General features: G+C 41.4%; 1 protein-coding gene across 2 annotated transcripts in view; it reads left to right on the top strand.

The window, feature by feature from the left end:
* Positions 1-20,984, top strand: part of LOC142651754 (uncharacterized) — a 54,502-nt gene that overhangs the window by 6,130 nt on the left and 27,388 nt on the right. Inside the window, exons 3-7 of one of the 2 annotated variants that reach the window (XM_075826807.1) lie at positions 5,001-5,072; positions 5,157-5,175; positions 6,189-6,257; positions 11,605-11,735; positions 20,263-20,451. In XM_075826807.1, the coding sequence (XP_075682922.1) occupies positions 5,001-5,072; positions 5,157-5,175; positions 6,189-6,257; positions 11,605-11,735; positions 20,263-20,451 (480 nt within the window). Of the gene's footprint in view, positions 1-5,000; positions 5,073-5,156; positions 5,176-6,188; positions 6,258-11,604; positions 11,736-20,262; positions 20,452-20,984 lie in introns of those variants that run through there. The other variant, XM_075826808.1, reaches the window with a different exon arrangement.

Raw genomic sequence — 20,984 nt, 5'->3', positions numbered from 1 at the left:
TCCCTAATTTTAGGGCCTTGATAATTTGCCTCTTGAAACTGAAGAAATGTTCCCCCTCGAGCCGGCACAACTGCATATTTTTTTTATTTCCTGACTTATGGAAGCCTTAACTAATTTAATTTTTCATAGACGTAGTGGTATGAGGGCTGTTTTTTTGCGGGACGAGCTGTAGTTTTTATTGGTACCATTTTGTGGCGCATTCGACGTTTTGATCACTTTTTATCCTTTTTTTTTGGGAGGCAAGGGAGCAAAAAAACGACAATTCTGGCATAGTTTTTTTTTTTTATACAGCGTTCACCATGCGTTATAAACTACATGTTAACTTTATTCCGTTGGTCAGTCCGATTCCGGCAATACCAAATTTATAGCACTTTTTTATGTTTTTCAACTTTTTGCACAATAAAATTACTTTTGTAAAAAGAATGTCGTTTTCTGTTGCCAATTTGTGAGAACCATAAAGTTTTAATTTTTTCATCGACGGAGCTATATGAGGGCTTGTTTTTTGCGAGACGAGCTATAGTTTTTATAGGTCCGATTTTTGGATACGTGTGACCTTTTGATCACTTTTTACTCCAATGTTTGTTGGGCAAAGTGACCAAAAAACTGAAGTTCTAGTATAGTTTTTTTTTTACATATTTGTTTTTTACGCCGTTCACCGCGTGGAATAAATAACATAATATTTTTATAGTTCAGGCGGTTACGGACGCAGCGGTACTAAATATGTATGGTTTTGTTTATTTTTTTACAATAATAAAGGACTTGATAAGGGAACAGGGCGATTATGTTTTATTTTATTACTTGAAACTTTTATTATATTTCAGATTTTTTTTTTCTAATACATTGCACTTCCTATGTAGTGCAATGTTTTACATCTGTCAGTCATTCACTGACAGCAAGCCGATTAGGCTTTGACTCCCGGCGGGGCCTAATCGACTTCCGTAATGGCAGAGCAGGAGGCCTTTGTTAGGTCTCTTGTTGCCATAGCAGCAGTCGCCAGCCCTGATTGCATGGCAGGGCTGGCGATCTTCTAGCAACCTCTAAGATGCAGCAGTTGCATCTTAGATGTTCCTGCCGTTACAGGTGGATGTCAGCTGTAACATACAGCTGACATCCACTACTGACGACGCCGGCTCAGCTCCTGAGCCGGCGCCATCTTGTCGTCGGCTACGGAAGACTTTCAGGCTCCACCGCTGGGTGGGTCCTGGAAGGCTTCCGTGCTAGGCAGAACCGGAGGCCAGTATTAGGCCTCCGGTTGCCATTGCAGCTACTGGAACTGCTGGGGTTCCGATGAGCTTCAAAAGGGGTTAATGGCAGGGATATAAGCTAATTTAGGTCCCCACCATTACATCCGGATGTCAGCTGTAAGATACCGCTGACATCCGGCGATAGTGGCACCGACTCAGCTTCTGAGCCGATGTCCACCATTTGTCTTATGGATGCGGCAAAATGCGGGAAGCACTAGCTTTCCATGACAAATGTTAGGAAGGAGTTAAAGGCTCCTGAGTCTACAATACCACTGAACAAGCAACATGAAGACCAAGGAGCTCTCCAAACAGGTCAGAGACAAAGTTGTAGAGAAGGATAGATCAGGGTTGGTTTTTAAAAAAAATATCCCAAACTTTGAACTTCGCACTTAGCACCATTATAACAAAGTAAAGAAAATATGGCACAACTACAAACCTGACTAGAGAAAGCCGCCCACCAAAACTCAGTCCAGGTAAGAAGAAGGGCATTAATCAGAGATTCAACCGACACCAACCATACCACTGAAGAAGCTCCAAAAATGTGCAGTGGTGATGGAAGTATCTTTCCATTGGATTACTATAAGCCCTGAACTCCACCAAGTTTGGCTTTATAAAAAAGATTGGCCAGAAAAAAGCCAATTCTTAAAGAAAGACATAAGACGTTGCCAAACAGCATGTGGTAGACTCCCCAAATGCATAGAAGAAGTTTCTCTTGTCAGATGAGACTAAGATTTAACTTATGTGTGGCACAAACCCAAAACTTCCTATCACCCCAAGAACGCCATTCCTGCAGTGAAGCATGGTGGTGGCAGCATCATGCTGTGGACGGGGATTAAAAAACTGGTCAGGATTGAAAAAAAGATGGATGGTAGTAAATACAGGGCAATCTTTAACCTCTTCCCGCAAAATCACGCGCAGTTACGTGATGGGCACTAGTGTGTTAGCGCATTCCCACGTAACTGTACGTGATGGAGCTAGCTCAGGAGCTAAGCCCTCACCATCACCGCCGGGTGCCAGCTGTATGTTACAGCTGGCACCCTGATGTAACGTCCAGGACCGGAGCTAGCCTCCGATCCGACCGATTAACCCCTCAGATGCTGCGTTCAATAGCGATCGCAGCATGTGAGGGTTTTTTAGCCACCGGCACCCCAGCAACGTGATCGCTGTGTTGCCAGTGGCTGCAATGGCAACCGGAGCCCTAATACTGGCCTCCCGGTCTGCCAGCTCGGAGGTAGGGCCTAAAAGGTTTCCGGTACCATCGTCAAGATGACGCTGGCTCAGCTTCCGGCTCAGAAGCTGAGCCGACGTCATCAGCAGTGTGTGTCTGCTGTATGTTACAGCGGACACTCTGCTGTAACGGCAGGAACCGGAGCTAGCTCCGATTCCTGCCATTAACTCCTTAGATGCAGAGATCGCTGCATCTTAGTGGTTTGTAGCAAATCGGCAGCCATGCGATGGCAAGGCTGCTGACTGCTACTATGGCAACAGGAGGCCTAACAATGGCCTCCTGTCTGCCATTACAGAAGCTGATTAGGCCCCGACCGGAGGCAATACATATATAGTGCAATGTATTAGAACATCAATCAAATAGTTGGAGCTTTGAGTCCAATAGTGGGACTAAAGAAAAGTTTAAAAAGAAAAGTTGTAAAAAATAAAATAAAAGTTTTAAGTAATAAAATAAAACACAATCGCCCTTTTTCCCTTATCAAGTCATTTATTATTGAAAAAAAAATAATAAAACCATACATATTTGGTATCTCTGCGGCGGTAAGGACCTGAACTATAAACATATGTTATTTATCCTGCGCCGTGAACGCTGTAAAAAAAAAATCTATAAAATACTGCCAGAATTCCTGTTTGAAATAAAAATTCATCAATAAGTTGCATGTATCCAAAAATGGTACCTATATAAACTATTGCTCGTCTCGCAAAAAACAAGCCCTCATACGGCTCCATCGACGACAAAATTAAAACGTTATGGCTCTTACAACATGGCGACAGAAAAAATACTATCTTTTTACAAAAGTAATTTTATTGTGCAAAAAGTTGTAAAACATGAAAAAGTGCTATAAATTTGGTATAGCCGGAATCGTACTGACCCGCAGGGTAAAGTTAACATGTAATTTATTATGCATGGTGAATGCTATATAAAAAGAACTAAAAAAAAAACAATGCCAGAATTGCAGGTTTTTGGTTACCTTGCCTACCAAAAAAAAGGATAAAAAGTGATCAAAAAGTCACATGTACCCCAAAATGGTACGAATAATAACTATAGCTCGTCCTGCAAAAAAAAAAGCCCTCATACCTCTATGTCTATGAAAAAATAAGTTAAGGCTCCAATAAGTCAGGAAATAAAAACTCTGCAGTTGTGCCGGCCCGAGGGGAACATTCCTTCTCTTTCAAGAGGCCTAAAATTAGGGAACCAGGAAGGGGAGGGCCCAAACATATCTGTTGGAAGAGAGGTGCCCGTATTATACCAGGACAATGCTTTCCCAGCAAAATTGTCCAAACTGCAAAGGTGCAGAGTGTGGACCAAAATGGGAATAAGTAAGGACATTTATCAGTGCGACACCGGCCTGTGCATGAAGGATTGCTTCACAGTGTAACACACATCTATGGATTACTTTATTCTTTTTTTTACCCCATTATTATAGCACCTGACTATGTCCCTGATGTACTCTGCCCAGCTTACTTTTGCCCCACATTATAAACTGAAATACCAGTTATACTCGAACTGAACAACTACCAAGCAAAATCCACATTCCAAAAGCCAAACGGCGCTACCTCCTTTCTGAACCCTAGAGTGTGCCCAAACAGCTGTTTACTTCCACATATATGGCATCGCCATACACTGGAGAATCCTTTTCACAATTTTTGGGGTGTATGTCTCCAGTCGCACAAGCTGGGCACAACATATTTGCCACTGAAATGGCATATCTAGGGAAAAATTAAAATTTTTACTTTGCACCTTGGAAAAGTCCTGTGGGGTGAAAATGCTCCCTACGCCCCTTAATAAATGCCTTGATGGGTGCAGTTTCCAAAATGGGCTCACTTCACAGGGGCTTCTTTTATTATTTCACATCACTTCAGAGTAAAGAACGGCCTATTACATTGCAGGGTCTGTTCCTTTCTCCAAGTAACTAACGCTGTGGCCCTCAATGAATTGTTTAAAGTAGCGGACGGGCCCCTTCTTTTCATCCTTGTTGCCGGGCCCCTTACAGGTGTACCAGCAGTACTTCCCTGATGGCGGCCATGATTTCTGTAATAAAACTGCTACGCATAATTTTCTGTTCAGGAAGGATGGGTTAGGGAGGTTTTCAAGGGGAGGGGTTATTGTTTCTGTATGTTTTTTGTTTTATTTTTGTAAAACTGTATATAAAAAAATTATTTGATTTAAAAAAAATGGAGTGGATGGTAAGTAAAGTGCCATTTTAAAGCAACCTTTATAGATAAAAACAGTAATAATTGAATTGTTCTTATTCATATGGAACCCTTTGTGGAGGACCCTTGGCTACCTTTTCCTCATATCCCCCTTGAGCGATGACATTGTTTGTTTTTGTCTATGATTTTATTTTGACAAAAAAAAATACTTGAATTGGAAAAAAAAAACCACTAATAATATTGAGGTTTGCATAAAAATCCATATTTTTTTTTTTTTTATGTTGTTGAATTACAAGTGAGATGGAGAAGAATGTTGAAATTTATGTGGAATTACCAATATAAATTGCAATATATATTTATTTACATGGATTATAGGTTTGTCAAGTTTTCTGCTCATCAGCATTACATTTGAGTGACCACATAGGGGGAATGAAACACCAGAATGCAGTAAGTGCCTTTCATTTCCATAGCATATTACAATAAATTGCTTTTTTAATTTCTCATTGTAAATGTGCCTTTTTTTGTAATTAGGTGAAAGGAGAATCACCTGGTAAGTAGAGCTGTGTAATAACCCAAAATGTTTTTGACGGTGTTCATTTACTATTGTATTTCCTTCAAGGAAGACAATATCTATTCATCTTGATGCCCTTATCCCTTTAGTAAAATAAAGATTTATTTTTTATTTTTTGTAAAATCCCTTTTCTCCATTATTGTTTTTTTGCATATTACATTTTATTTCTTGCTATGTTGCTTTGCTGTTGCAGTCATGCTTATAGATATACAGATATAACTAAATACATTTATATATATTTCCCTTAATTGTATTAGAGACAATAAATCAGTTTTATTTTCACTGTCCTAAAGATAATTTGGAGCCATAAAGCATACCTCCAGCTTTGTAAAAACTCTAACATGACATAGAGCCTATTTAGAAGTTTTCATTGGTGGCAGGACATGAGTAGGGAAGACCTTCACATTCCCAAATATGTCCACAATAAATGTTGACAGCAAACCTGTAAACTTGAATGTCTTGCAATGGCGATGAGCCACAACCCCTTCTATTGGTACTTGTCCCAGTGTATGGATCTCTACAGAGAAATACTGATAGTTAGGTCCAGAATTATTTGGACCGTGACACAAGTTTTGGCATTTTAGCTGTTTAGCAAAACATATTGAATATACAGTTATATACCGTATTTTTTGGACAATAAGACGCAGTTTTCGTGTACTGTACATGATTTTCACTCACCCATTGACTTCAATGGGTGCGTGATGTGCAAAAAACGCTCAAGTATAGGACATGCAGTGAGATTCATGCAACGTGTACACATTGCGTGAAAAACACTGAATGTCTGAATGGCCCCATTGAATTGCATAGGTCCGAGTGACGTCCGTTGTTTTAACGCGCGTAACATGGACGTGAAATACGCTCGTGTGAATAAGGCCTAAGTTTTATTCTTCGTGTACGATTTTCCATATTTCATTTCATTAGATGCATTCCAACTTAGGGTTTATTTGTTATTTTATATACTATACATTAACTGCATTTGTTTTCTCTATTAGAATTTTTAGAAAATTTACAACGACTACAGTATTTTCTTGATACATATTTAAAAGCGGAACCTATGATTGGTAAGTAATAGACAATTTATGTAAAAGCCATTTATTTCAGCACACGTTTTTTATCCGAAATAGCCAACGGCCTGATAAGTGGAGATGTCAGAACACTGTAGATGGCCTTGTATTGTATTTCCAAAGATGAATACTTGAGTAAGTCAGTAGTTAACCCGTTGTGTACCTGCTCCGCAATAGTACGGCACACGCCGCTTATTGAAGTGGACCTGCGCCGTACTATTGCGGAGAAGGAATAAACTCTCACTATGTGAAATCACATAGTGATAACACATCGACGGCAGCTGTCATTGACCGCTAACCGTCTCTGTTACCAGCCTGGGGACCAATCAGCAGGCCCCCATGCCGGCGATTGCTGTGATTGGTCAGTCTTCAGAGACTGACCAATCACAGCCGTCTGTGACGTCGTCTACAGGAGAAAGCTCCTGTCACTTTCTCTGATCTCCTTATTTCTGTGAGATCCGTGAGGAGATCAGAGAAAGATATGTAAAAAAAAAACAATTTTTATTAACTCCTTCCCGCAAATGGGCGTATAGTAACGCCCTGAGGATGAAGCGGGCACAGGAGCTCTGCGCGCTCCATCTTCATCGGGTGTCGGCTGTAATATACAGCCGACATCTCACTGTTCTCTCCGATCGCCGTCGTTTAACCACTTAAATGCTGCTGTCAATAGCGACAGCGGCATTTAAGTGATTGATACAGAGGGAGGAGGCTCCCGTTGCCCCCCCCCCCCCAAAAAAAATCGCGGGGTTCTGATGGTTGCAATGGCAACCAGGAAGCCTAGCAACGGCTTCCTGGTTGCCAGGTACGGGAGCCTATTAGGTCCTGCCCAAGGCAGGATGTAATAGGCTCAACTGTCAGTTGTAAAATGACAGTTACAATACACTGCACTACACAAGTACATACATAAGTAGTGCAGTGTATTGTACAGGGGATCAGAAGATTAAATCTTCCAGTCTCCCAGTATGTGTAAAAAAAAAAAAAAGTTTTAGATAAATAAATAAAAGTTTTACGTAATAAAAACTATAATCGCCCTGTTTCCCTGATGAAGCCCTTTATAATTAAAAAAAAAATGGAAAAAAAAACAAAACTCGACATAATAGGTATCGCCGCATTTGTATGGGCCTGACCTAAAAAAATATCATATGATTTATCCCGCACAGTGAACACCGTAAAAAAAAATACAATAAAAAACAGTGGCAGAATTTCCGTTTTTGGTCACGTTTCCAAAAAAATGGAATAGAAAGTGATCAAAACGTTGCACGTACCCAAACATGGTACCAATAAAAACGACAGTGTGTCACGCAAAAAACAAGCCCCGGCTCCGTCGACAAAAAAATAAAAATGTAATGGCTCTCAGGATATGGTGACACTAAAACATTCTTTTATTTAGAAAAAAGTGTTTTGATTTTGTAACAGTAGTAAAACATAAAAACAATATAAATTTGGTATTGCCGTAGTCATATCGAACCGCAGAATAAAGCAAACATGTTGTTTATACTGCACAGAGAACGCCGTTAAAAATTTATAAAAGAAAAACAGTGAGATAATTTGTTTTTTGGTCTCTTCACCTCCCAAAAAATTGAATAAAAACTGATCAAATTATCACATGTACCCCAAAATGATACTAATAAAAACTACAGCTCGTTCCATAAAAATCAAGCACCCACACAGCTCGTCAACGGAAAAATAAAAAGTTATGACTCTTGGAACGCAATAATGCAAAATGATGGCCCAGACTAATTTATACGTGCAGCAGTTCTTCACCTAAAACCCCACGTCTTCATTTGCAGCCCCCACTGGTAGACCCTGTAAATGCAGCGAAAACAATTACATATTGTGGTCTGTGCTACATATGGGGCTAGTGAAGAAGTTAAAGATTAGGCAATGCTGGAGTGTGGATATTTTGTACAACCCTTTAGAAGTGCGACTCCTGCACCCAAAAATCCAGCCTGTGCATGAAGGATTGGTTCAAAGCGTACGTCACTATCCATGGATAATTAATTTTATTATTCATTCACCCAATTATTACATCATCCTATTATGTATGACCTGTTGCACTCCACCCAGCTTACATATACCCTGATGTACTCCACATAGCTTACATATACCCTGATGTACTCCGCCCAGCTTACATATACCCTGATGAACTCCGCTTAGCTTACATATACCCTGATGTACTCCAAATAGCTTACATATACCCTGATGTACTCCGCGCAGCTTACATATACCCTGATGTACTCCGCACAGCTAACATATGCCCCCACATTATAAACTGAAACACCAATAAAACACTAAACAAGACTACTACCAATCAAAATCTGCGCTCTAAAAGACAAATAGCGGTCCTTCTGGGCCTGGCAGTGTGCCCAAACAGCAGTTTATGACCGCATATGGAGTATTACTGTACTCTGGAGAACTGCTTAACAATTTATGGGGTGTGTGTCTATGGTGGTACAAGCTGGGCACAACACATTGGGCACTGAAATGGCATATCTGTGGAAAATGTCAATTTTCAATCTGCAACATCCACTGCGCACTAATTTCTGCAAAACCTTTGGGGTCAAAATGCTCACTACACTTCTAGATGAATTCCTGGAGGGGTGTAGTTTCCTAAATGGGGTCACTTCTCAGGAGTTTTTACTCTACTGCTACCTCAGCGCAATGCAACATGGCGTCAAAAACAAATTTTGTAAAAATCTCCACTCCAAAAACGAAATTAAATTTTTTCAGTTTAGACCCTTGCCATATGTCCAAATAGCAATTTACAACCACATATGGGGTATTTCCCTACTCAGGAGAAATTGTGTAACACATTTTGGGGTGTCTCTTCTCCTGTATTCCTTGTGGAAATGAAAAATCATGAGCTAAATCTACAGGTTATTGGAAAAAAAATATTTTTTCATTTTCACGGTCCAATTCTAATAAAATCTATAAAACACCTGAGGGCTCAAAATGCTCACTACACCTCTAATTTAATTATTTCAGGGGTATAGTCTCAAAAGTGGGATCACACCTGGGGAATTTCTACTGTACTGGTACTTCAGGGACTCTGCAAATGCGACATGGCCCCCAGAAACCAATTCAGCAAAATCTGCGCTGCAAAATCCAAATGGTGCTCCGTCCCTTCTGAGCCCTGCCGTGGGTCCAAACAACAGTTTATTACCACATATGGGGTATTGCCTTAATCAGGAGAAATTGCTTTACAAATGGTGAGGTGCTTTTTCTCCTTTATTCCTTATAAAAATTAGAAAATTCAGTTTTTTTTCCGAAAAAAAGTCTTTTTATCTTCACAGACTTTTCCAATAAATTCAGCAAAAAACCTGTGGGGTCAAAATGCTAACTATACCACTAGAAAAATTCCTTGAGGGGTATAGTTTCCAAAATGGGGTCACTTTTGGGGGATTTCCACTGTTTAGGTCCCTCCAGGACGTTGCAAACGTGACACGGCACCGAAAACCATTCCAGTAAAATCAGTGCTCCAAAATCCAAATGGCGCTCCTTCCCTTCTGAGCCCTGCTGTGGGTCCAAACAGCAGTTTATTACCACATATGGGGTATTTCCGTAATCGGGAGAAATTGCTTTACAAATGTTGGGGTGCTTTTTCTCCTTTATTCCTTGCAAAAATTCTAAGTTTTTCCAGAAAAAAAGTAGATTTTCATTTTCACAGACTAACTCCAATAAATATAGCAAAATACCTGTGGGGTAAAAATGCTAACTATACCCCTAGATAAATTCCCTGAGGGGTGAAGTTTAAGAAATGGGGTCACTTTTGGGGTGTTTCCACTGTTTTGGCACCACAAGACCTCTTCAAACCGGACATGGTGCCTAAAATATATTCTAAAAAAAGGAGACCCCAAAATCCTCTAGGTGCTCCTTTGCTTCGGAGGCCAGTGTTTCAGTCCATTAGCACACTAGGGCCACATGTGGGATATTTCTAAAAACTGCAGAACCTGGGCAATAAATATTGAGTTGCGTTTCTCAGGTAAAACCTTCTGTGGTACAGATTTTTTTTTATTATAAATGAATTTTGTAAAAAAAAAAATTATATTCGTACATTTCAGCTCTACTTTCCGTCAATTCCTGTAAAACGCCTAAAGAGTTTAAACACTTTCTGAATGCTGTTTTGAATACTTTGAGGGGTGCATTTTTTAAAATGGGGTGTTTTCTGGGGGTTTCTAATATATAGGGCCCTGAAAACCACTTCAGAACTGAACTCGTCCCTGAAAAAAAATAGCCTTTTGAAATTTTCTTAAAAATGTGAGATATTCCTGCTAAAGTTCTAAGCCTTGTAACGTCCTAGAACAATAAAAGGATGTTCAAAAAACGATGCAAATATAAAGTAGACATATGGGAAATGTTAATTATTAACTATTTTGTGTGGTATTACTATCTGTTTTACAAGCAGATACATTTCAAATTGGAAAAATCCAAATTTCTTCAAATTTTCTCTCAATTTTGGTGTTTTTCACAAATAAGCAATGAATTTATCGACCACATTTTTTCACTAACATAAAGTACAATATGTCACGAGAAAACAATCTCAGAATCAATTGGATAGGTAAAAGCATTTCGGAGTTATTACCACATAAAGTGACCCATGTCAGATTTGAAAAAATGGGTCTGGGCCTCAAGGCCAAAATGAGCTTGGTCCTCAAGGGGTTAATCTTGGTGTAACTGGATAATAAGACCGTGAGAGTCTTTCCTATTGGATTCTGAGAAGATTTGTAGCAATGTCTGCAGTTTCTTTTGTTCTGTAGTTGCAACCAATGAAAGGTTTTAACTTATTTTTAGTTTTGGTAAAAACTGCACATTTTTATTAAAATAAAAAGGGCTTGATATAAAAATAATAAATCTAATACGTGATAGCTACCAGTATGCAATTTGGTTCCAGAATCAGATTCTCTTACACTCCGTACCAGTGTGATTGTCCACAATTCAGACCCAGTAGAGGTGTTGGAGGAGCATTCTGTGCGTTTCCTAATTGAACTTCAATGTCATTGTTTACTTGCTATTGTACGTTTATATCTCTATGCGTAATGAGCCAAAGATTTTTCATGAGTGTTTATGGTTTCTCCCCCTCTCTGCTCTACCGGTCTCCGCAAATCCCCGTTTCCACTTTTTCCCCATTGCACTGAATCTTACAATACTGCTATATAATGGTGATCTTATCTGTAATATCTGATTTACAATGTAATGTTTAAGTTTTCTTGTTGGTTGGAAAAATCTTAATAAAAACAGTTAAAAAAGAAAAACACAATAATAAACATGAAAAAAATCAATATGTAACTCTTTATTTAATCAGAACATCACTTCCAAATAATTTTTTCTATAACTTTTATGACAGGTCTCGAGTATATTGTTGAGTATTTGAGGAATGATCTATATTTATACAAATGCTTGCTGTGTGACACACAAACTGCAAGAGGAACAACAATATTGCATCTATGTGGAATAAAACACAGAAAAGCATATCTGGTAATAGAATATACATACAGAATTTTGATATTTGTGAAATGCAAAATAAAGTTTTTTTGTTTCATTTTCTTCCTATGTAAAGTGTGTTCATTAAAGGGGTATTCTCACCTCACGCCTTTATGGCATATTCGCAGGAGATGCCATAAACGTGTGATGCCGTTTCCAAGTCAGTTCGGCTGTCTCTATAACTCCCATAGAACTTATGGAGAGCGATCCACATGCGTGAATTTACCAAGCGGGACAAAAAGAGGCCCCCGGTTCTCCACAATTGTGTGAGTCCCAGAGTTGGGACCTGCACATATCACACGTTAATGGCATATACTGTAAATATTCCATAAGAGTGTGAGTTTGGAATACACTTTTAATTAGAAGTTTAAATGTAACATAGTGCAAAAAATATATATACTGTAAAAAAAGTTAATAAACATGTTATCTTATTATTGCGCAAAACAAAGGCTAAGAAATGAATGCGTAGGATCTGTTTCACAGATTTTTTGTGGATGCAGTACTTCTGTTTTGGCCAGTTTGCAGTGCCAAGAGCGGAACCCTGACACACTTGCTGGAGGGAACTGCCATGTTTGTTCATTGACATGCATAGCGGGTTTACTTAGACTGACGTTTATTGCGCCGGTCAAAAAATTTATGCCGCAGAAGTCAGATGCAATAAATTTCTTAAGAGTTGCACGCACTCCTCTTAATAAATTTATCACATCTTCGGCTGTCAGTTTGCCAGAAAGAGAAATCTACGCCAGTTATGAGTGGAAGTAGGTTTCCACTATAATTTACGCCGGTTTCTGGTGTGAATTATAATATATGTGTCGGGACAGTGGGTGGCTAAGCCCTCTTTTTTTTTTTTTTTTTTTTATAAGTGTCAAAAGTGGCGGAAAAAAACAAAAACTAAGAGCAGGTTACAAACTGCATATTAGGGTATCTGAAAAGAAATGGAGAATTCCATCTAAAACTTTTTTAACTCCAGGTAACCCCTAACATATATAAAAAATTCTTTATCGTCCTTGTCATTGTTGGACATAGATGATGGCTTTGGGTATAGCTGCTACCACTCGGAGGTAGACGCTAAATAAAAGAGTGTTAGATGGTGTGAGTATTTCAAGATTAGGTGAGTATGGGTCCAATCTCCCACCAAAACTCACCCTTCCCTTAGGCCTCTTTACCCTAGGTGAATTGTTTTCTATATTTCATGGTATTTTTATTTTTTCCCACAGGGCCTTCTACCACATTCCATCTCTTTTCCCATTCAGTAGTCGCCCCCTCTTCTGGCTGATTTTGCACTGCTTGGCTGCGGCCACAGAATCCGGTGAAGGAATCAAACTTAGCCCCCCCCGCCACCATTGTGGTCGCACAGTGCTCTCCCTTTCCTCCTCTGCTGCGCAAAACCACATGGTCCAGACACGCCATCAAATTTCAAAACCACATGGTCCAGACACGCCATCAAATTTAGACCACGCTCCTTTGTGGCCACACTCTGACCCTCCTCTTCAAAGGCTTGTGCCCCTCCACTTCTCCTCCACAGTGCGCATGGCTTCGTTGTGGCTCACTCGGTTGCTTCATGCGTATCCACACAGCCCGGTGGCAGCATCTTATATAGGTTCTGGCTCCATTGCTGCCTACTTCGCCTCACTGATGGAATAATGAGTGGTGATTCCCCTCCCCACACAGTGCAGGCTTACTCCGCCCTCCTCTTTCTCCATTTTGCAAGTGTATAACGTACTGGGGTCACCCCCAGAACCTACCTGTAAGTAACGGTGGTACCACAACTCCTTTTGTCTTCCACTGTCGATACTAGCCTGTTCATAGATCCCTGTCTCCGCGTTTCCTCTATTGTGACCCAAGAACACTGCCTCAGAACATAATCACAGCATTATGGTAGGACTGGCCTGATGTTTCTTACTACTTATTGAGCCACATTACCCCCATTATGGGTAGAGTAATTGTGTCACACAGTTTACGCTATCCTACCAGATGGTGTAAATGACATTGCTATGCAATTTTTGTGAGCACCAGGCATCCGCATTACTCCCTTCCATAATTGTGTTATTGCTAGTCTGTAACTGACATGGCAGTGCAATTCTTGCTAGCACAAGGAGGCCATACTTACGCTTTCCGAAGGTAGAAAAACTGTGCTATTGCAAGACGCTGTACCTAACAAGGCTTTTCATCTACTGCAAGCACCAGACAGTCACGTTGCCCCTTACACAGGCGTAATTGTGCTAACTTTAGACGCTATATCTGGTATGAATATGCAGTTATTGCAAGCACGAGGCAGCCACATTTCTCCCTTCCATAGGTATCTGACAGGGTTATGCAGCTACTTCAAGCACCAGGCAGCCACATTATCCCCTTCCATAGGCAGAATAATTTTGCTATTGCAAGACCCTCTACATAACATGGCTAGGGTTCCTTTGCGAGCACCAAACGGACACATAAGCCACTAATTGACATGACTTTGTCAGGCAGTAGATTACCCCTTTCTAAAGGCGTAATAAATGTGCAAATTGCTATTTCAAGCACGCAGTTGGAAGCATCAGGTACCACTTTTTCCTTCTTTCACAGGTGGAACAACTGTGTGGATGCAGATAACCCTTTTTGCTAAATGGGTATCCAGATGGCTACTTGAGATGTCAGAACCCAGTGGCGAGATATTCTGCCTGGATTCAGTAGCCACCTATATTTTTTTGCACTATGTGCAACTCTTAAGCCTAATTTAGTCAGTCTTGAACCCTCTGCCAGGCTATGATTATGCCATACTTGGCCCCGCCTCCTCCAAAGGTGCACCCCCACAGAGCCCGACTAAGCACAATACTTGTCTTTAACAGCGGGCCGACCTTCCTAGATATCCATTTTGGGCATCTTGGGCCGTCAAACCGATCAAGTACTTACATGAAGGCTACCTACTTCACCTCAGCATAAGGGCTCCCTTCATGGCAGTCCATGTAAAACAGAATAGATACCTCTGCCCCGCACAGTCAGCTTCCGTTGGCTGGTGGTTTGCTGAATGCCTCCTTTTTTTTTCAACTGGATGAGGACTTGTTACATGGGGCAGGTCCCCATCCTAAATCGGACTTAGATGCTGAAGAGAGTTCCAGAATGGCTGTTATGGGCAGACTTATCACTGTCGTCCCGGAGACACTACAGGTCGAGGCCCCTGGAACCTACACACTGCGTGAGAATTTCTGATTTCTGAGGATTTCTGTTCTCCCAAAGTTTTTTCTATCCAATTGGGCTTTGACAAAGTCTTCTCATAGAGTGCCAGCACCCAGACAGGCATTTCTCCCACTCCAGCCACCAAGATCTGAAGTCCTGGTCATGCGACCAGCTTTGCCTTAGGTAGACCAGCTTGTTTCTTGTCTGACGAAGCCTACCTCTATTTCTAGGGAATACGCTACCTTTCTGAAGCCCTACAGGAGAAATTGGGGAACCCGGTTCATCAGTTTTTGTTCTGCAGGAAAGTCCTCCAGAAAGCCCTTTCTTTCCACAGCCAAACTGTAGGGCAAACCGTTGGTTTTACAGTTTTGATCCGCCCCGGTATTTGGCTCAAAGTAGTGACAGCTGGTCCAACTTCCAAGCGCCCCCTCAGGAAACTCCTCTTTGCTGATCTCCGTGTCTTTGGTTTAGGACAGGACTGACTATCTTTGAGGCTCCTGGCAGCAAGGGCTCTCATGATGCCTAGTTCCTCCCTGGATATCTGGTGTTTTTTCAACCCCGTTCTACGAATCGATAAGGCTTCTTGCCACATCCTTCCTGGTGTCACATTCTCAAGAAATGGGTTACCCAGGGTACTGGGCAGGCTTTTTTATTTTTCTGGACTCTTCATTCAGTTACATTTCAAATGCATAGGTCTTTGATGTTGGGCATTGGAATATAAAATAAAGTTTGTACTCGTGTCTCTCTAGACTGCTTCTTTTACTCCAATAAATTAGGATGGGGTCACTGTGTATGGTGATCAAGTTTTCTTTACACTGTAGATGTCTTGGACAGTTTTTCAGCGCTTTCTTGGGTTTGCTATCTCATTCCGTTTGTCAGTTCCTAACTCTTTCCTGACTGCCCCTCGTGTTATAACGAAGGTGCTCACCATGACCATGCAGTTTTCCGGTCAATTAGGTTTTTGGTCATATATACCTGGATAATATTCTGGTGATGGCCCTTCCGGGACAATTTTCAAACACCCTATCCTGGACACACTTGCAATTTTCTCTCTCCATTCAGCTGGATAATCTTTCTAGCCATGGTACTTATTCCAGTGTCATCCCGGGTGCACCTTCCATGCAGGCCATCCCCTTCACTCAGCATCTTATTCAACCTCTTCATCAGGAGATTCTGGCCCGCTGAGATTTATCTCCACACTCGCTGGATAAGCCTATTCTCCCCCAGAGTGTGGATCTGGGACTTGACCTTTAGTTTCCTGCCTGACGTCCAGATTTCTCTCCCAAGGAGTCCCCATGCGGCCCCCCTTATGATGATCCCCCGAAATTGAGAACTCAACCTGATCCTGGAGCCATATGAGACCATCTTCAGACCTTTCTTGGGAGATAGCCTTTGTGATGGCTATCTCTTCTTCCCGAAGTGTCAGAATTGGCAGTTTCACCTTCTGTTCTTCGTTCAGTTCCGTCCTTCCTGCCAAGGATGATCTCTCCCGTTCTCTACTCCATCTGGATTTGCTTGCAGCTCTTCAGATCTATTTGCCTGTTCTTGTTCCCGAATGTAATCCAAGGCTACTATATTTTTAGGGATTAATATGGCCCTTTGTGCTTCATATTGTGCTATAGACAGAGCTCTCCAGTTTAGATTCACAACTTCTTCTCCTTAGTCAGTTGTTACTGCATCACTGTGAATTCTTCCCCTACACAGCCTTCCAGGAACCCTGTGATGTGATGCATGAACGTTTGTTCATGTATCTCATCCTCTAACCCAGGGGTCTCAAGCACGCGGGCCGCATGCGGCCCCTGGGGCTGTCATCTGCGGCCCGCGGGACACAGAGCCGCTAGCATCGGCTCTGCTCCGAGACTCTGGAATTCCCTGACATCGCTGTCCACATATGAACAACGATGTCTGGGGCTTCCCCAGAGCCGGAGTCCCGGGCAGAGCGCTGGTGTCGGCTCTGCTCCGGAACTCTGTGGAATTCCCTGACATCGCTGCCCATATATGGACAGTGTGTCAGGGTCTTGCCCAGAGTGGAGCAGAGCGCTGGTGTCGGCTCTGTTCCTGGACTCTGTGGAATTCCCTGACATCGCTGTCCACATATGAACAGCGATGTCTGGGGCTTCCCCAGAGCCGGAGTCCCGAGCAGAGCGCTGGTGTCGGCTCTGCTCCGGGTCTCTGTGGCGAATTCCCTGACATCCCTGTCCACATATGAACAGCGATGTCTGGGGCTTCCCCAGAGCCGGAGACACCCGAGCAGAGCGCTGGTGTCGGCTCTGCTCTGGGACTCTGTGGAATTCCCTGACATCGCTGTCCACATATGAACAGCGATGTCTGGGGCTTCCCCAGAGCCGGAGTCCAGGGCAGAGCGCTGGTGTCGGCTCTGCTCCGGGACTCTGTGGAATTCCCTGACATCGCTGCCCATATATGGACAGTGTGTCAGGGTCTTCCCCAGAGCGGAGTCCCGGGCAGAGCGCTATTATCTACAGAGGGCACTGGGGCAGCCTCTACAGAGGGCACTTTGGCAGCCTCTACAGAGGGCACTTTGGCAGCCTCTACAGAGGGCACTGTGGCAGCCTCTACAGAGGGCACTGTGGCAGCCTCTACAGAGAGCACTGTGGCAGCCTCTACAGAGGGCACTGTGGCATTATCTACAAGTGGGTGTGTGGCAGTATCTGAAGAGGGCACTGTGGCCTTATCTACAGAGGGCACTGTGGCCTTATCTACAGAGGGCACTGTGGCCTTATCTACAGAGGGCACTGTGGCCTTATCTACAGAGGGCACTGTGGCCTTATCTACAGAGGGCACTGTGGCCTTATCTACAGAGGGCACTGTGGCCTTATCTACAGAGGGCACTGTGGCCTTATCTACAGAGGGCACTGTGGCCTTATCTACAGAGGGCACTGTGGCCTTATCTAGGGGTGTGTTGCATTATCCACAGAGGGCACTGCGGCAGCATCCACAGAGGGCACTGCGTCAGCATCCACAGAGGGCACTGCGGCACTATCTAAAAAGGGGCTACCCAATCTTGACGTGTGCTAACTGAGCCGCCGGACTGCATTTAGCGACACTTAAACTGGAAAGCTGGATTGTTGAAATAAGCACGTGGAGAAATATCTCAAATTTTAAACCTAGCGCTATTATTATAGTAATGTAGTATTATTATTCTAGTGATATAGTGTTATAGTAGTTCAAATAACTAATTGATTAACAATAATTTTGTATTGCATCAAATTTGAAAGTAATGCGGGCCCGTTGACTTCCCATTTTTTCTATATGCGGCCCACTTACCCGGCCGAGTTTGAGACCCCTGCTCTAACCAAATATATTGAATATGTGCTCTCTGATTGTAACATATGAGTAAGATCTTATGTGCTCTGCGAATATTACATATAAGTAAGGTATTTGTTTTTTTTCTACTAAAGAGATGAGAAGATGAGCAGTGGCTCATCTAAACACCCCCTGCACCTAATCGGGCCATTTATCGGCTATGTAACTCAATTGTCTACCAGCATTTGGATCGCAGAGTCAAGTCACACCAAGCACTCACACCACACGCACAAATCCATTTTATACCAGTCCATACACAATATTTAGTATAAACACCCTATAACCACTTCTCTAGCTATACCCATCATACTCTTAATTCTAACTATAATGATTATAGCTAGACAAGAATCTCTAGTACATTTCTTATCAATGGAACAGATTCCCGTCATTCAGAAATTACATTTCCATGCACTGATTGCCGCCATAAACAGTAATTTCCATCTACTTCCACAAATAATCTGTGTTTATTGTGCCATTTTTATAAAATTTGCAGGTGAAGTCCAGATGTTGGATGCCTGCTATTCCAGCGTTTTTGAGAACTTAAGCTCTTGCGGGTTTAAACGTGTTGCATATGCAAATGTTGCACACTTTGGTCTATAATTTTTACATTTTATTTTGTGTGTTATCTTGGCTTATATACCAGTTTTGGTTACACTTGTTAAAGAGGACCTGTCACTACCCCTGAGCCTCTGACGCTGACCTATCCGCGTTCGGCTGTTTCCTAAAGGACAGTCTTCAGCCAGCGTCATCGCGTGAGACCATGCTGGCTGAAGACTGACTCACGCGATGACGCTGGCTGAATACTGTATTTTAGGAAATCACGCTGAGAGGTCAGTTCAGAGGCTCAGTGGTAGCTCCGCCCATTAAGCATCACTGGCGGCCAAACCCACTTGGCTAGCCAGCGGGTCATTTCAATATTGGTTGCTAAATAAATAGGGGTCTATAGCTTAGCAACGGGGGTGGGGGGGGGCAAGTACAGGACGAACACCACTGGACTCTTAGACACAGCGGCTATTAGGTGAGACTACTAAATCACTTTGTAGGACCTAGTGACAGGTCCTCTTTAAGTTTCATGTATTTTAACAAAGAAAAGTTTAGCTAATTAGCTAATAAAAATCTGTCAACTACTAGTTAGGAATTTTAAAATCATTAGGGCTTCTGCATTCGGGAAATATAAAAGATGTGGAAGTATCCTCCTTTATAATCGCATATAGTCCCTCAATTTTTGGTATAAGATGTTACCGTTTTAAAATTTGCTGCTTGCAAAACAATACTTTTGGTCTCTTTTAGGTTTGATGATTTCTTTGAAGATGTGTGCATCTAGAGATAGGCATAAGTGGCATGTAGGAGCTGTGTACATTAACATTATTTTTATGAGGAGTTGTGCATATAAGGTTCTGCTTAGTTCAAACTTTTAGACACACGTATGCACTTTTTACAAAACTATACACTTTGATGCAATATTGCATGAAGGCTTCCATAAGTGCTGGATGGCATTTTCACAATATACTGGGTATCTATTTTCAGAAAAAAATATGAATGCTAGGGGTATGTTTTTTATTTTATAAATTACTTTGGGTGTACCAAAATGGTTAAATCATCACACAACAATAGTTTCAATACAGTCTACGAATTCTAACCGAAAGGAGACCTGGCCCTAATTAGGGACATATGTGTTGGTAGAACTAAGAGGGTGAGGGTGCATTCAGGGATTGTTGTAATAATGTGTAATAGTTTCTTAGGGACATGTTTAGAGGGTACGCATAAATGTTTATACACAAAGCACACTTGCAGGAGGGGGAAGCATGCCAAGCTGTGCAGCTTCTACTAATAGTGGAAGATCATTATTGCGGCAAAGCTGCTGGTACCAGTGGCATCTGCCATCATAATTAGTAGACTTTTGTTCTGTTAACAGCAGTAATGTAAATTTCAACAATACCAAACACAAAAACCCAGTTTATTTACAATCGATATATATGTTCTGTAAATTTTCTTTTATATATGTGTACTATGTTGTTATTTTAATGTTTTTCTGTTTTAGGAAAAACACCATCCAGAATTATTAATAAAGCAGCAACAATTTTCTAAAAGGAGTAAATACACAAAACAAATGAAAGCTCTTGCTTTACAAGTAGAACGTATGTATGGGCGAAAACATATATTTCAAGCTGATGAGCAGAATGAAAAAGAGGCTTGTCCAGAACTAAAAAATCCCAAAATGTCTTCAACAGTAAGTGGTCTAACCAACATGTAACACCACACTATGTCCTTGGAAGTAACTATGTTCTATAGTTTATAGATTGAGGGGAATTTTTATCTGGCTTGAATTTTCATACATAAAAATATTAAACATCCTTTAACCCCTTAATGACCAGCCTGTTTTAGACCTTAATGACCAAGCCATTTTTTAAGTTTTTCCATCGTCGCATTCCAAGAGCTATAACTTTTTTTGCGTTGACATAGCTGTATAAGGTCTTGTTTTTTGCGGGACAAGTTGTAATTTTTAATAGCACCATTTTGGGGTATATAGAATTTATTGATTAACTTTTATTAACTTTTTTTGGGGGGGAATAGAAAAAAACCTGCTATTTTGCCACACTTTTTTTTCATCCTAAATTTACGCTGTTTACCGTGTGGTATAAATAACACAATAACTTTATTCAGTGGGTTGTTGAGATTGCAACGATACCAAATTTGTATAGTTTTTGTATGTTTTACTATTTTTACACAGTGAAAACACTTTTTCAAAATTATTTGTTTTTG

The sequence above is a fragment of the Rhinoderma darwinii genome, chromosome 5 (genome assembly GCF_050947455.1).
Source record: "Rhinoderma darwinii isolate aRhiDar2 chromosome 5, aRhiDar2.hap1, whole genome shotgun sequence".
In the NCBI taxonomy this organism is placed as follows: domain Eukaryota; kingdom Metazoa; phylum Chordata; class Amphibia; order Anura; family Rhinodermatidae; genus Rhinoderma; species Rhinoderma darwinii.
Note: the sequence above shows the minus strand (reverse complement) of the source record. Positions and strands in the feature narration are given on the sequence as shown.